Genomic DNA, 14,769 nt, shown 5'->3' on the forward strand with positions numbered 1-14,769 from the left:
ACCTCTGATGTCCCTCTCCTTGTCAGTTACTCAATAAAAAAATACCCGAGTTACATTTCAGATTTCTTAGCTGTTTGTAAGACATTAAAACTACTTTTGTTATTATTTTTGGCTATTGTTAACAGATTTGTGGTGGTGGATTGGTCAGAACTTTAAAGCAATCAGTTTGTATGTCACAATAAAGATGTCATCTGTAAGAATTGTATTACATAGGGTTTGAGTACAATACTTGGCACATCTGTTACATTGGTCAGGGTACAATTGTTCACTGGTTGATACAAAATGGTGAGCATCTTGGATGGTTTGGCCAGCTATAGCTGGTTCCAAACCTGGTACATTTGGTGAGCCAAGATAGTGGGCATGGCAACACACAGTAATTTGAGTTAGCTGCGTGAGAACAACATTGTTGACAAGAAATGAATTCATGAGTTATTCTCATCCTTACTGATACGCTTTTTTTTTTAATTAAAAAAAATAAGTCACAGAATTTAATCTTGTGTTCACATAATAGTAATGGTTAAGGAGTTGGCTGTTTTATGTGCAGAAAGCATGTAGACAAATACATCAACAGTGAAACAGTTAAAAGGACTGGAATAATATGTCCTCGTAGAAACAGGAATATCTGAAAGCCCTGCAGCTTCTTGAGTAAGATAACTTGTTAAAATGCAGACACACTAAAAGGCTGATATACATTTTAGCTTTCTACCAAAAAGCCTTCTAAAGTAGAAAACGCACACATTCCCACAAGCACAACTTGCACATGTGTTTACCACTGTCTTTCGGCACTGCCGGACTGTGCACAGTAGATGCGGTTGATGAGAGAAACAATCTATGGGTAGTGGGGAAGGGAGGATGGTAAGGAAGAGTTTGGGGGAGGGAAGGGAAGGGATGCGAGGGTTAGGTTGGTGGAAGATACAGTGCTGTGTGTAGGAGCATGCAGAGATGTGATGGAGAGAGGGTAGGGCTGCTAGGTGCTGTTTGGAGGTTTGAGGAGTGTGGATGGGGGTGGAAAAGGAGAAAGTAGAGAAAGGGGAAAAGACTCAGGCATGTATTGGTAGAAGGCAGTGTAGTGCTGGAGTGGGAGCAGAGAAGGGGATAGATAAATGTAACACAAGGACTAGCAAAGTTAGAGGCCCGGGCCGGGAGTGGGTTATCAGAATGTAGGGTATACTACACGGGGAATTCCCACATGCACAGTTCAGAAAAGCTTATGTTGATAGGACGTGTTTACCATCTACTCCCACACTGGACTACCACTATTCACTGCCTCTGCAACAACCCCCATATCTCTCCTCTATCCCCTCATAACTGACAAACTCTGCCTCACAGACCTGCTAGACTTATCATGTCCTCAGGAACTCCCTCCCACAACCATACGGAATCCAGAACCTAGACAGACCTTGAAACACAACCATCAACCTCTCCTTCACAAACCTTAATCCCATTGAAGTATCAGTTCTTTCCAAAAGAAATACATAACCCGAACCATCAAAGATGCCCTATTGTGGCTGTTTACTGTGTCCCCAGTAAGAGAATCTCTGCTCTCATAGAACACCTATAGTCTATTACCCATAACCTGCACTCCTATGAAAAAGATACTAACAATTTCCTGCACTAACTCTCCACAGTTACTGATCCTTTACCACACAGCACCCTGCTTGTCATTGTTGATACCACTTCCCTTTGCACTGACGTCCCTAATGCCCATGGCCTTGCTGCTATTGAAGTGCTGACTCAAGACTAAAAACAGGTTCCTGGCCATGATAAGTTACACACTCACCTACAGTTACTTCGCCATTTGAAGGAATCACCTGTCACACATTTGTGTTCCAGCACCGAGCGTCCACATGGCACCATCCTGTGCCAACTTATTCATGAGCCACCTAGAGGAACCCTTGCTAACCACCCAGAAGCTGAAACCCTTTACCTGGTTCAGATTCATTGATGAAATCATCATCTGGACCGAGTGTGAGGACACCGTATCCACATTCCTCCAGAACCTCAACCACTTGTACCCAATTCACTTCACCTGATCATTGTCAACCCTACAAGCCACCTTCCTTGATGTTGACATCCATCTCAAAAATGACCACACTACCATTGTCCATATCATAGCCACCAACACCTCCACTTAGACAGCTGTAACTCATACAATACAAAGAAATACCTTCCATGCAGACTAGCCACCTGTGGCTATTGCCTCAGTAGTGACGAATAGCCTTTCTACAAATATACCAAGGGTAATACTGAACTTGTCACAGACTGAAGGTGCCTCGTCTCCCCAGTGTCTGCCTACATACCACCGTCCTGGCTGTCATTCAGTACCACCGAGGCCTGGAGCAACAGAATCACATTTTCTGCCAAGGTTTTGACTACCTCTCATTGAGCCCTGAAATGAGGAATGCCCTACCCACTATCCTTCCTACCACTCTCACATCAGTATTTTGCTGCCCATTGAACCCTTGCTCCCAACCCCTTGCCTTATGGCTCAAATCCCTGCAGTAGACCTAGATGCTAGACCTGTTCCATACATCCTCCCACCACCACCTACTCCCATTCAGTCACATGCATCACCTATCCCATCGGACAGGTCTACCTGTGAAACCAGTCATGTTATCTACAAGTAAACTGCCACCATTGTGCTGCATTCTATGCTGGCATGGCAACAAACTAACTGTATGTCTGTGTGAATGGCCACTAAAGAATTATGGCCAAGAGGCAGCTGCACCAACCAGTTGCTGAACATGCTGCCCAATACAGTGTGCTTCACTTCAATGACTGCTTCCCAGCGCGTGACCTCTGCCTACTTTCTACCAACACCAGCTTTTCTGCACGGTGCAGGTGGGAACTCTCCTTACAATATGTCCTACGTCCTGGTAACCCCCAATCATCAACTGGTCCTTCACCCACCTACTCCTTTCCCTGCTCTCATTGCGGCACTATGCAGCCTTGTACAGGGTATATGGGCACACAGGGAATTCAAAAAGAAAAAAATAATAATAATAATAATAATAATAAATCCCGTGGAGGCCCGGGAAAAGAATAGGCCTCCGGTATGTTCTGCCAGTCGTAAAAGGCGACGAAAAGAACAAACCACTAATAGGGCTAACCCCCCTTCTAGTGTGATTGTTGGTTCAGGACAGAAATAATGAAGCCTCGGACAAGCGCCGTCATGGTCGGGGACGACGCTTGAACCCTATGCCCGCCCACAATGGTAACGACACTGCTAGCCAACTGGAAAATGATTTAAATCCAAATAGAGGTGTTTTGCAGGATATGCTTCCTGCAACCACCCTAGAAGGAAAACAAAGACAGAGGATGAGATGGTCAGATGAAGTTAATCGACACCTCATGTTCTGTTATTACCAAGCAACAAACCTAGGAACCAACACAACTGGATACAGATCACAAGTATACACAACATTTATTACCAGATACCCAGAATTAAAATTTTTAACAGAACGACGACTAGCTGATCAGATCCGTGGAATAATAAAAAATAACAGGATACCCCAGTCACAATTAGATAACATCAAACAACAAGTACAACAAATACTGGAACAAAATAATGTGCAATCAGAAGAAGAAGAAAATACAGTAATGGACTCAAACATCCAAGAGCAAACAAACAAAGAACAACACACACCAATTAAACAATCAGAGGAAAACAAAATCTTAAGGCAGCCACCAGAACAAGCACAAATAGAACACAAAGTGACACAGATATTAGATACAGAAGAAAAATTTCAGCTAACATATATAGAATACAAAGACACAAATACAGACATTAGACCATTCTTGCGTAGACCACCAAATAACCCACAAGTCGAAACAACAATAAAAACTATCAACACAATCATACACAACAAAATAAATGAAAACACAACTATGGAAGAGTTACAACTACTGGTATATATAGGAGCACTCACTACACTAAATATACACACTAGGCAGAGATCTGAACCAACCAACACACAGAAGAAACCCACAAAACCAGCATGGCAACACAGGCTACAGATCAAAATAGAAAAACTGAGAAAAGACATCGGACAGCTAACACAATTTATAAGAAATGAAATCTCAGAAAAAAAACGAAAAAGGTTAGGTAAAATCTCACAACAAGAAGCGACAGAGCAATTAGACGAAAAGAAGCAGAAATTACAAGCATTCGCCAAACGACTCAGAAGATACAAAAAAAGTGAAAACAAAACCAAACATTCAACACAAACCAAAAGAAATTTTACCAGACAATAGATAACACACACATTGAAATAAACAATCCACCAAACATAACAGACATGGAACACTTCTGGAGCAACATATGGTCAAACCCGGTGCAACATAACAGGCATGCACGGTGGATACAAGCAGAAACAGACACATACAAGATGATACCACAAATGCCTGAAGTGACAATTTTGCAACATGAAGTCACCCAAGCAATTAATTCTACTCACAATTGGAAAGCCCCTGGAAATGATAAAATAGCAAATTTCTGGTTAAAGAAGTTCACCTCAACACATTCACATCTAACTAAATTATTTAACAGTTACATTGCAGACCCATACACATTCCCTGATACACTTACACATGGAATAACTTATCTGAAACCTAAAGATCAAGCAGACGCAGCGAACCCAGCTAAATATCGCCCCATAACATGCCTACCAACAATATACAAAATATTAACTTCAGTCATTAAACAGAAACTAGTGACACATACAACACAGAACAAAATTATAAATGAAGAACAAAAAGGCTGTTGCAAAGGAGCACGAGGATGTAAAGAGCAACTGATAATAGATGCAGAGGTGACATATCAAGCTAAAACTAAACAAAGGTCGCTACACTACGCATACATCGATTACCAAAAAGCTTTTGATAGTGTACCCCACTCATGGTTACTGCAAATATTGGAAATATATAAAGTAGATCCTAAATTGATACAGTTCCTAAACATAGTAATGAAAAACTGGAAAACCACACTTAATATCCAAACAAATTCAAATAATATCACATCACAGCCAATACAGATTAAGCGTGGAATATACCAAGGAGATTCATTAAGTCCTTTCTGGTTCTGCCTTGCTCTGAACCCACTATCCAACATGCTAAATAATACAAATTATGGTTACAATATTACTGGAACATACCCACACAAAATCACACATTTGCTATACATGGATGATCTAAAACTACTGGCAGCAACAAATCAACAACTCAACCAATTACTAAAGATAACAGAAGTATTTAGCAATGATATAAATATGGCTTTTGGAACAGACAAATGTAAGAAAAATAGCATAGTCAAGGGAAAACACACTAAACAAGATGATTACATATTGTATAACAACAGCGACTGCATAGAAGCGATGGAAAAAACAGATGCCTATAAATATCTAGGATACAGACAAAAAATAGGAATAGATGATAGAAATATTAAGGAAGAGCTAAAAGAAAAATATAGACAAAGACTAACAAAAATACTGAAAACAGAATTGACAGCAAGAAACAAGACAAAAGCTATAAATACCTATGCTATACCAATATTGACCTACTCATTTGGAGTAGTGAAATGGAGTAACACAGACCTAGAAGCACTCAATACACTTACACGGTCACAATGCCACAAATATAGAATACATCACATACATTCAGCAACAGAAAGATTCACATTAAGCAGAAAGGAAGGAGGAAGGGGATTTATTGACATAAAAAACCTACATTATGGACAGGTAGACAATTTAAGAAAATTCTTTCTAGAACGAGCAGAAACTAGCAAAATACACAAAGCAATCACCCACATAAATACATTGGCTACACCACTACAATTTCATAACCACCTCTACAACCCTTTAGATCACATAACATCAACAGATACAAAGAAAGTAAATTGGAAAAAGAAAACACTACATGGCAAGCACCCGTATCATCTAACACAGCCACACATCGATCAAGACGCATCCAACACATGGCTAAGAAGAGGCAATATATACAGTGAGACAGAAGGATTCATGATTGCAATACAGGATCAAACAATAAACACCAGATATTACAGCAAGCATATTATTAGAGATCGCAATACCACAACGGATAAATGCAGACTTTGTAAACAACAAATAGAAACAGTAGATCACATCACAAGCGGATGTACAATACTAGCGAATACAGAATACCCCAGAAGACATGACAACGTCGCAAAAATAATACATCAACAGCTTGCCTTACAACATAAACTTTTAAAACAACACGTTCCTACATACAAGTATACACCACAAAATGTACTGGAGAATGATGAATACAAATTATACTGGAACGGAACCATTATAACAGATAAAACAACGCCACATTACAAACCTGACATCATACTCGCCAATAAAAAGAAGAAATTAACACAACTAATTGAAATATCCATACCCAATACAGCAAATATACAGAAGAAAACAGGAGAAAAAATTGAAAAATACATCCAACTGGCTGAGGAAGTCAAGGACATGTGGCATCAGGATAAAGTTGACATTATACCAATTATACTTTCAACTACAGGAGTCATACCACGCAATATCCACCAGTACATCAATGCAATACAGCTACGTCCAAACTTATATATACAACTAGAGAAATCTTTAGTTATTGATAGATGTTCAATTACCTGAAAGTTCCTAAACGCAATGTAACATATACCGTACAGTTAAAAGGAAGTGACGCTTGATCAAGGTCCGCGTCACTTTCATTCCGAACCAGACCTAGGGTCTGAGAAAGGAAAGATGATGATAATAATAATAATAATAATAATAAAGCATGTTTTAGTCACTTTAACATTAATGAATGTTATTTTCAACATGATCTCCATGCTTTTCAATGTGTAATTTGACGAGATTTGCGTGATTTAGGTGAACTCAATGAAATAGGTTTGAATTGCCATCAATTTTAGCACACTGAACGGTAGTTTGTTCTGTCAGGTGGTTTAAATTTGTTATCTTCATAGAGAAAACATTCTCTTTCAGCATACCCCAGAAAAAGAAATAAAGGGGAGAAAGGTCTGGCGAATGAGGCGAACACTCCATATGACCTCCTCTCCCAATCCAATGAGGAAAATTGTCATTCAATCAATCTCTAACAGCTGCAGAAAAATGGGCAGGGCCCTTATCCTGCTGAAACCAGTCTGGAAGTCTGTCACCCTACACCGACACTCAGTTTGAGACGTAAATTTATCTCTCAGCATGTTCCGATAAATGTCATCTGTTACATCTTCTTCAAAGAAGAGCTTTCCACAAAGCACACATCATCTTCTGGCAGTCCTGCTGTTTGTATGTACTCGTCCAGTGTGGATTGCTTTGGGACCAGTATCAAAGATTTTCTATTCACTTCACCATTGACATAAAACACAGCTTCATCACTTCACTACACACAGTCTTCAGTAAAATTGAAATTTTCATCCAATTTATCTGGAAACCATTCACACATCTGTGTCTGTTGGAGCCATCTTCATTTAAGTGATGCAATAGCTGTATCTTTTACAGATGAAACCTCTCCTCTACCAGGATTTTGTAGATGGTTGACCTTGGAACACCCAACTCCATGAATGTCAGATGAAGTGATTTCTTTGGGCTAGCATAAAGTTGGCAAAGACAGCCTCTTTAATTTCGTCTAAAAGTCGTAGGTCATCCAAAATGCAGTTTGTCCATCATACTGCCTATTACTTTAAACGTGGTGATTAATTTCCTGATGGCAGTAAAACAAATAGATTGCTGATGAGGGTGTCAAAGGTTAAATTCTTCTGCAGTTTTGTGGTAGTGCGATCCTTCTCGTCCACTTCGAATACTAACTTTTACTCCTTTTGACAGAGCCATCATTCAATCTGGAAAAAACAAAATGTATTAGAATTTATTTTATTATTATTCATTAATATTTATAGAATGTTTATTAGAATTCTGTATGTACCCAGATTTTTTGGATACCCTGTATTCGACTGACACACCTCCTCTGCTCCTCTCCATTTCTGCTCCCCGTCCTTAAAATCTCCCAAGTGCAGGCCTACCCTGCCTCCATCATGTCCCCACACACTCCTACTGTCTCCATTGTGTCCCTGCATGCTCCTACAATCCAATTTATCAGCAAACCATTCACACGTCTGTGTCTGTTGGGGCCATCTTCTTGCTCCTTTGGCCAATAGTTCAAATGTGTAACAGTCTTTTTGTGCCTGTTTGAAACTTCTCTCTATATGGTAATTATCAATCTAATATTTTTCACTATAATATTCTTGTTATTCCTTTCTGGGTTTTCCATTGTTTAAATTGTTTATTATCCTACTTAATTTTTTATGCCTTACACATCTTAATATCAGTGAGGATAATAACACTTGACTGGACCAAATTGCAGTTGACCTGAACAGGCTGAGACATCAAACATGTATCATATGTAATAAATGCATTTGTCTTGAAATTGAGACATTTACATGGTTAAAGTCTAATAAACCCAAAGAACTGGAAGCTTTGTGTTAAAACAGTGTCATTTTAATTTAGGATCCTCTTGCTGGTGTTATTCCGAGAGCTGTAGGACATCTAATTGATGAACTGCGAATACAAGATGTTGAGTACACCATTAGAGTGTCTTTTCTGGAGTTGTACAACGAAGAGCTGTTTGATTTGCTGTCTCCAATTGATGACAACAGTAAAATACGGTAAGAAAAATACAATGAAAATCATTTAATTGGTTGTGGTAAATTATTAGATGTGCTGTATTATTTAAACTACTCAGATATTACATGTATGAAATTGATACTACTCAAACTGTCAGTTCATAGGCTGCTACCGGAGACAGACTGGAACTGACATTTATGGTGTGTATATGACTGTCTCAAGGAAATCTTAAGTTGCATAGCAAGACATAACAGGGTGATGAAGCCTTTGCTGTGTCCACAGAAGTCTTGAAAATGTCTAAGTTGGATAGACATACAAACAGTTGTTGTAAATTGAATTTCTTGTAATTGAGTATGAACTGTATTTCAGCTTTAAAATATATAGGAAACTGTTTTAAAGAATCATTACATGAAACTTCATCTCCTTCCAAATATGTCCAATTACATAATGAAACAAAAATGTGACCTGCCAGCATAATGAAGCATTTTGACATGCCACTTTTGGGACTTCAGAGGATGAGTCTGGTCCTAATTGATGACTGGTGAGCTGGTTATCCTGGATGTGATTTTTAGGCTGTTTCACATCCCACAAGGTGACCAAATCGACCACCTTGTACTGCATAGGTATACCTTTCTCCCATCTCTTTTTCCTTTTCTCAGCCTTTTCTCATTAGCAAATCTTGCACATTATTGCCCTTTGGCTCCTATGTAACAGCATCCTCCTATGGTCACTCAACCCACTTTAGTCCTTCTTTGTGTTCTTCTACTGTTCCCCTTGGGGAAACCTTTGTAACTGAATGTGACAACTCATTTAGCAGATTTTCAAATTCTCTCACCATATGTATGCATTTTGAATGTCTAGCCCTGCAGTAAGCCTGACAATGCCCGCCCAACTTGTGCATGACCCTTGATGCTGGGTTACTTTGTGAATGATATTTAGAAATTATTACATTGTTCACACCTTCCCATGCCAAAAATTTTTTAAACTTCCTGGCTAAAAACTGTGTTCTGTTATTCAATAGCAAATGTTTTGGTTTACCCACATTTTTGAAATGATATTTTAGATTCATTGTAACATTAAGAGATGCTTTATTAGTTTAACCCAGCATTCCAACACAACCGGGAGAGGATTTCTATTTTATTATGAGCAAGTAGAGTTCGAATAATTATGGTGGGGAAAGGCATTATACCGTGTGTGTGTGTGTGTGTGTGTGTGTGTGTGGGGGGGGGGGGGGGGGGGGGGGTAATGAAATGGTATGGATTGTACGAGTTTGTTTGGTAAGGATAATTGTACTTAGTTACTAAGTTGAATCAATCCCCATTTTACAGAAATGAGCAATTGTATCTGAAACCTTTGAATAAGCAGGTGTAAGATTCAGTACAATAGTCTCATCTTTCATTATTCTCTTCTTTCTCTCTGGAAATCGAACTAGGTAACTGCACTATACTTTCCATTGGCATACCATAGTGAGAGGCATGGTGTGAAGAAGATTCTGTAGAATTGACAAACACCACTACTATCTGGTCCACCAGTGTAAAACCTCCCACAGAAGGGTAGTCTAGGGTGGGAGGGGTACCAGTCTTTGGAGTCTCTCATGTCCTCTCTCTGTCTTTACACTCCAAATTCCTCCTTTTCCTTCCTTTCTTCCCCTGTTGGTGTACAGGTTCTATCCTCTCTCTATCCACATGCAATAGTCCCGTTGCGTGAACCCCTCTTTATATCCAGTCCGTAAAACTTGTTATAACAAGATTAGCCCAAGGTAATGCAGCCTTGAGGGGGTTTCCATCACTAGTAGTTGATAACTATTCAGTTTTACTCAGTACTGTAATAAGATTTGAAAGACATATTTTCATTAAATGTGTGCAATGATGAATTTGAACAGTATATGAAATTGCCATGTTTCATGGGGTAAACAATGTGATCTGTTTTATTAATTACATACCTGCTGTCCAATTTAAACATGTGATGGAAGATGGACTTACAGACTGATGTACATATAGTCATAAGTTGGAACATACATATGAAAAAAGGATTATGTTGAAACTACATAGTAGTCAAATGCTTGTTCATTTATATAAAGGGTGGCCGGTGTGAGGGTAAGAGATTTTCCGGGTATTTTGTAGCCATAGTTTGGAAATAATTTTGTCACGTGGAGGTGAAATAGCGTCTAAGGGAAACACGCGGCATCATCTTGTGCACGGTTATTGCCTCCGAAATAAGTGTTCAGCAATGTCAACATTCTGAGCTAGGTTGAACATTGCTTCAGCTGGCTCATAAATTACTGTGTCTGTTGTGAAACATAAGAATCACACACACATCTGTAGTTCAAAAAAATTAACATAATTTATGTAAACATTATCTTTGTTAAATATTATATCAAATTAATAAACTCTGGCGAACGCTTACCATATGTCATTGCTGCAATATTTGATACAGTAAAAAGTAGTGTATCACCACACCTTGCAACAGTACTTCCCTTTCTGTGCTGCAAGTCTGTTTTTGTACTATGCTTTTTTCCTTACTGCCTTCTTGGTGCCAATTGTGCTGGGATCTGGTTTGTGGGTTTTGATATTAGGTATCTTCCCTGACCATGCACGGATGGCACTGTTGATGCCCGAGTTGGAAGCTCCCCATGCAAATCAATCGTGCCTGGGGCACAGGGGCTGGGTGGCAACAGTTTACTAGTTGGGTGGTGCCAGTGAGGAGAGCCCCCATTAACAGTGGGTTGTGGCATGGCAAAAGATTAATTAAACTTCCTTTCAATGTTGGCTGCAAGGCCTCAGCAGTCTCCTTAGACGGGAAAAATTTTCATAAAGCAGAGGTACAACGCTACTAAGATAGTATGGCCCCACGACAATTCCTTCCCTGGCTACCCGATGGGAAGAGGGACAAGCTTGATGTCTGGATGCTAAACACTTCACACAATACTTGATATGTACTTGGACTGGTGGAAATACTTTTTCTGCAATGAAACCATTACTTTTGTTGAAAACATTGAAGACAAATATGGGGAAGTTACCTCTGGGAAAAAATTGAAATCGTTTGTTATTAATTAAAACCTCATCTGCTGCTCAATCCACAGCTCTTTGAGCATCTAATTCTATAGGTGACATACCTGTGAGTGACCATTGATCCACATGAAACTTTGAGCAGGGCTGAAGGAATCATCTTCCATAGAGATCTTACACTGCAGACAGATGAGTTCCATTATAATTTCTAGTAGTGAGGCATACATTTTATCAGACGTTTACAGAAAGGGCATATGGATATTTGTACAGATACACACACACATTTATATTAGATGTTTACGCTTTAGGCAGATTTTCTCCTACTGGACGGCAGACCCAAAATGTGGCAACTGTGGATGATCACTTCACAAAGGCAGCCCTTGTGAACAACCACCTTCGTGGATCAACTGTATGGAACGTCCCCTCAAAGTTTGCGTTTGGTCAGTTTTCAACAAGGAACAGAAGATCCAGGAATAAAAACCTGCTGAGCACCTGTTGTATACTGAAGTTCAAAAGAATTACAAATGCTTACATTATGCATATATGACAATCTTACACTAACATCATGACCTCCGGTGGCAGAATCACGTGTTGCACAACCAGCAGACCAGGAAGGGGGGGGGGAGAGAGAGAGAGAGAGAGAGAGAGAGAGAGAGAGAGAGAGAGAGAGAGAACCAATGCGATGTTTATGTGGGTACCTGGTCATGTCAGTCTGATGGTAAATGAGGCTGTTGACAAGGCTGCAGTTGTCTTACCTCGGCCACCTAGTTCTCCCATTCCTTCAGATCATCTCCTGGTTGCCATCTGTCAGCAGGTGGTGTCACTTTGGCTTTGCCACTGGTCTTACCTTTGTGGGCCTAAGCTCCAGGGATTGTCTCATATGCCTTAGAACAAAGACTATGCAATACTTCCTAACTACTGACTGCTTACGATTAGCGTGACGTCACAACTCTTTACATTCGGTTAATTTGAGCAATCGCCAGCAGGCACATGCGCAGTTCAGTCGCATACACCTTGCTTTGTACACCACCACACCACACCATCCCACCCCACACCACTTTCCAACCCCTCACCGATGGTGGGTGCTGTCGTGGCTCAAAGACACTGCAATTGCTATTATGGAGCACCCTTCAACGACTCAGACAACATCCTTCACAAATGAAACTTATCACTTTCTAGCAACTTCATGCTAAGGCTTGCTGTCAAATCAGGCACAGTAAGTGGTGCTGCGTGCGCCGTGTCTCCTTTCTGGCTGACTTCCTACTGTAGGAGTGACAAGTTGCAGACATTCCTGTTACATTTCGCTCCCCACTGTCCTGAATCCTATATTGAACCCTTCTGACTTTCAACTACTTCAGGCTCTTGGCTCACCCCACAACACAGCCCTGGGCCCTGATTCAATACAAATCAGTTGATCCAGCACCTGAATGTTCCTTAAAGGCAACATCTCCTGAGGGTCTCCAATTGTAATTGACAGAAAGGTGCCTTCCCCATATGAGATAGCATAGTTGACACAACCCTCTAGCCAGCCAAGAACCCAACTTATCCAAACAGTTACTGGCCGATTAGCCTGACCAACATAATCTGTAAGATGCTTAAAAAGATGGTTGCCTGCTGATTATGCTGTGTTCTCGAATATCAGGGTAGTTTGTCTCGCTGTCTGTGTGGTCTCTGGGATAGACAAGTCACAGTAGACCATCTGCTTAGGTTGTAAGCAGCAATCCAAAAGGCTTTTTGTATGTGCCAACATCTTATTGCAGTTTTTTGACCTGCCTAAGTTGCAAGATATCTCTTGGTGCCCTCACATATTACTTACCCTCCATGACTGAGGCTTTTGAGGCCCCGTACCGATTTTTATTGATCAATTTTCCCACCTGTTGTTCTGGGTTAGTCGGCACTTCTAAGCTCCCCACAGGTCTAAGAGAATGGCATGTGTTGCACACTTACTCATTGCTATCGATGGAACATTGACATCTGTTGGGCTGCTGGTCACCTTTGTGTTGTATGTTGACGAGTTTTGCATTTGGTAAATCTCCCAATAGGTAGCTTATGCAGAATGCCAGCTCAAAGATGCCATCCAGCAGGTGTCTACTGGTTTCAAATCTTTCCATACAAAACACGGCTCATGTGTTTCTGCTGTTGTACAATGGTCCATCCTGACCTGGAACTATATTTAGGTACCAAGCACCTGGATGCTGTAGTACTCTCATTTCTTGGGCGCCTTTTTGATAAAAATTTGTGTTAGCTGTGCCACATTAATCACATGAGGATTAGCTGCATGTGGAAGCTTAACACTGGCTGTTTCCTTGCCGATAGATCTTGGGGGCACAAATGATGTGGTATGAATGACACTACTTCTATCCACTGAACCATGGTTCCCAGGTTTATGGCTCGGTGGCTCTTTCAGTTTGAAACTGTTACAAACATTCCACCAACGTGGCATGTGTCTGGCCACTGGTGCCATTTGGACTAGCCCCTTTCTATAGTCTCCTTCCCAAAATGGGGATCTTTCCTCTTCAAATTCAACAGTACCAGCTCTTGGTCTCCTGAGCAATAGACATGACACACTTATCTGATCATCTCATGCATCTGGTTCCCTTTACATACAACGGGTGTCCAGATACCCACCCTTGGGCGGTATTACCGACTGGAAAGCATCTCGTTTCCCTCTGCTGAGATCTCCATCTCCCCTCCCCCGACTGTGCTCTCCTCATTTTCTCCTGCACTTAACCTTGCAAGGGGCCAGGCCACAGATTAGGACCAGTTTTTTCGAAAGTCATAGTCTGTTGCCCCATGATTTGTCAGTCTCTCTTATGTCCATTTCATCTACATCTAGGGTGCTGCCATCTTTCAACCGATGGCTCTAAAACTGTGGGTCCGATGGGATTTGCTTTTACATCTCCTGCCAGTATGAAATGCTATTGGCTGCTGGGAACATGTAGTGTGTTTACGGCAGAGCTGAGAGAGCCATCTTCTATAGCTTGCTGTATCTCCAGCAATCTTCATCTTGCCCTTCCTAGCCCAGACATGAACTTCAAATCCTGTCACCCTATATTACATTTTCTGTACCACTATCAGTGCAGAAGAGGAGTGAGAGTTGCAGCTCCGCCCAATTCTTC

At 40.6% G+C, this 14,769-nt stretch overlaps 1 protein-coding gene across 1 annotated transcript in view; it reads left to right on the forward strand.

Annotated features, from left to right (window-relative positions):
• LOC124712866 (kinesin-like protein KIF11-A) overlaps nt 1-14,769 on the forward strand; it is a 226,950-nt gene that overhangs the window by 38,694 nt on the left and 173,487 nt on the right. Inside the window, exon 4 of the mRNA XM_047242904.1 lies at nt 8,526-8,683. Within this exon, the coding sequence (XP_047098860.1) occupies nt 8,526-8,683 (158 nt within the window). The remainder of the gene's footprint in view (nt 1-8,525; nt 8,684-14,769) is intronic.

This window comes from Schistocerca piceifrons, chromosome 1, assembly GCF_021461385.2.
Source record: "Schistocerca piceifrons isolate TAMUIC-IGC-003096 chromosome 1, iqSchPice1.1, whole genome shotgun sequence".
NCBI classification, from domain to species: Eukaryota; Metazoa; Arthropoda; class Insecta; order Orthoptera; family Acrididae; genus Schistocerca; species Schistocerca piceifrons.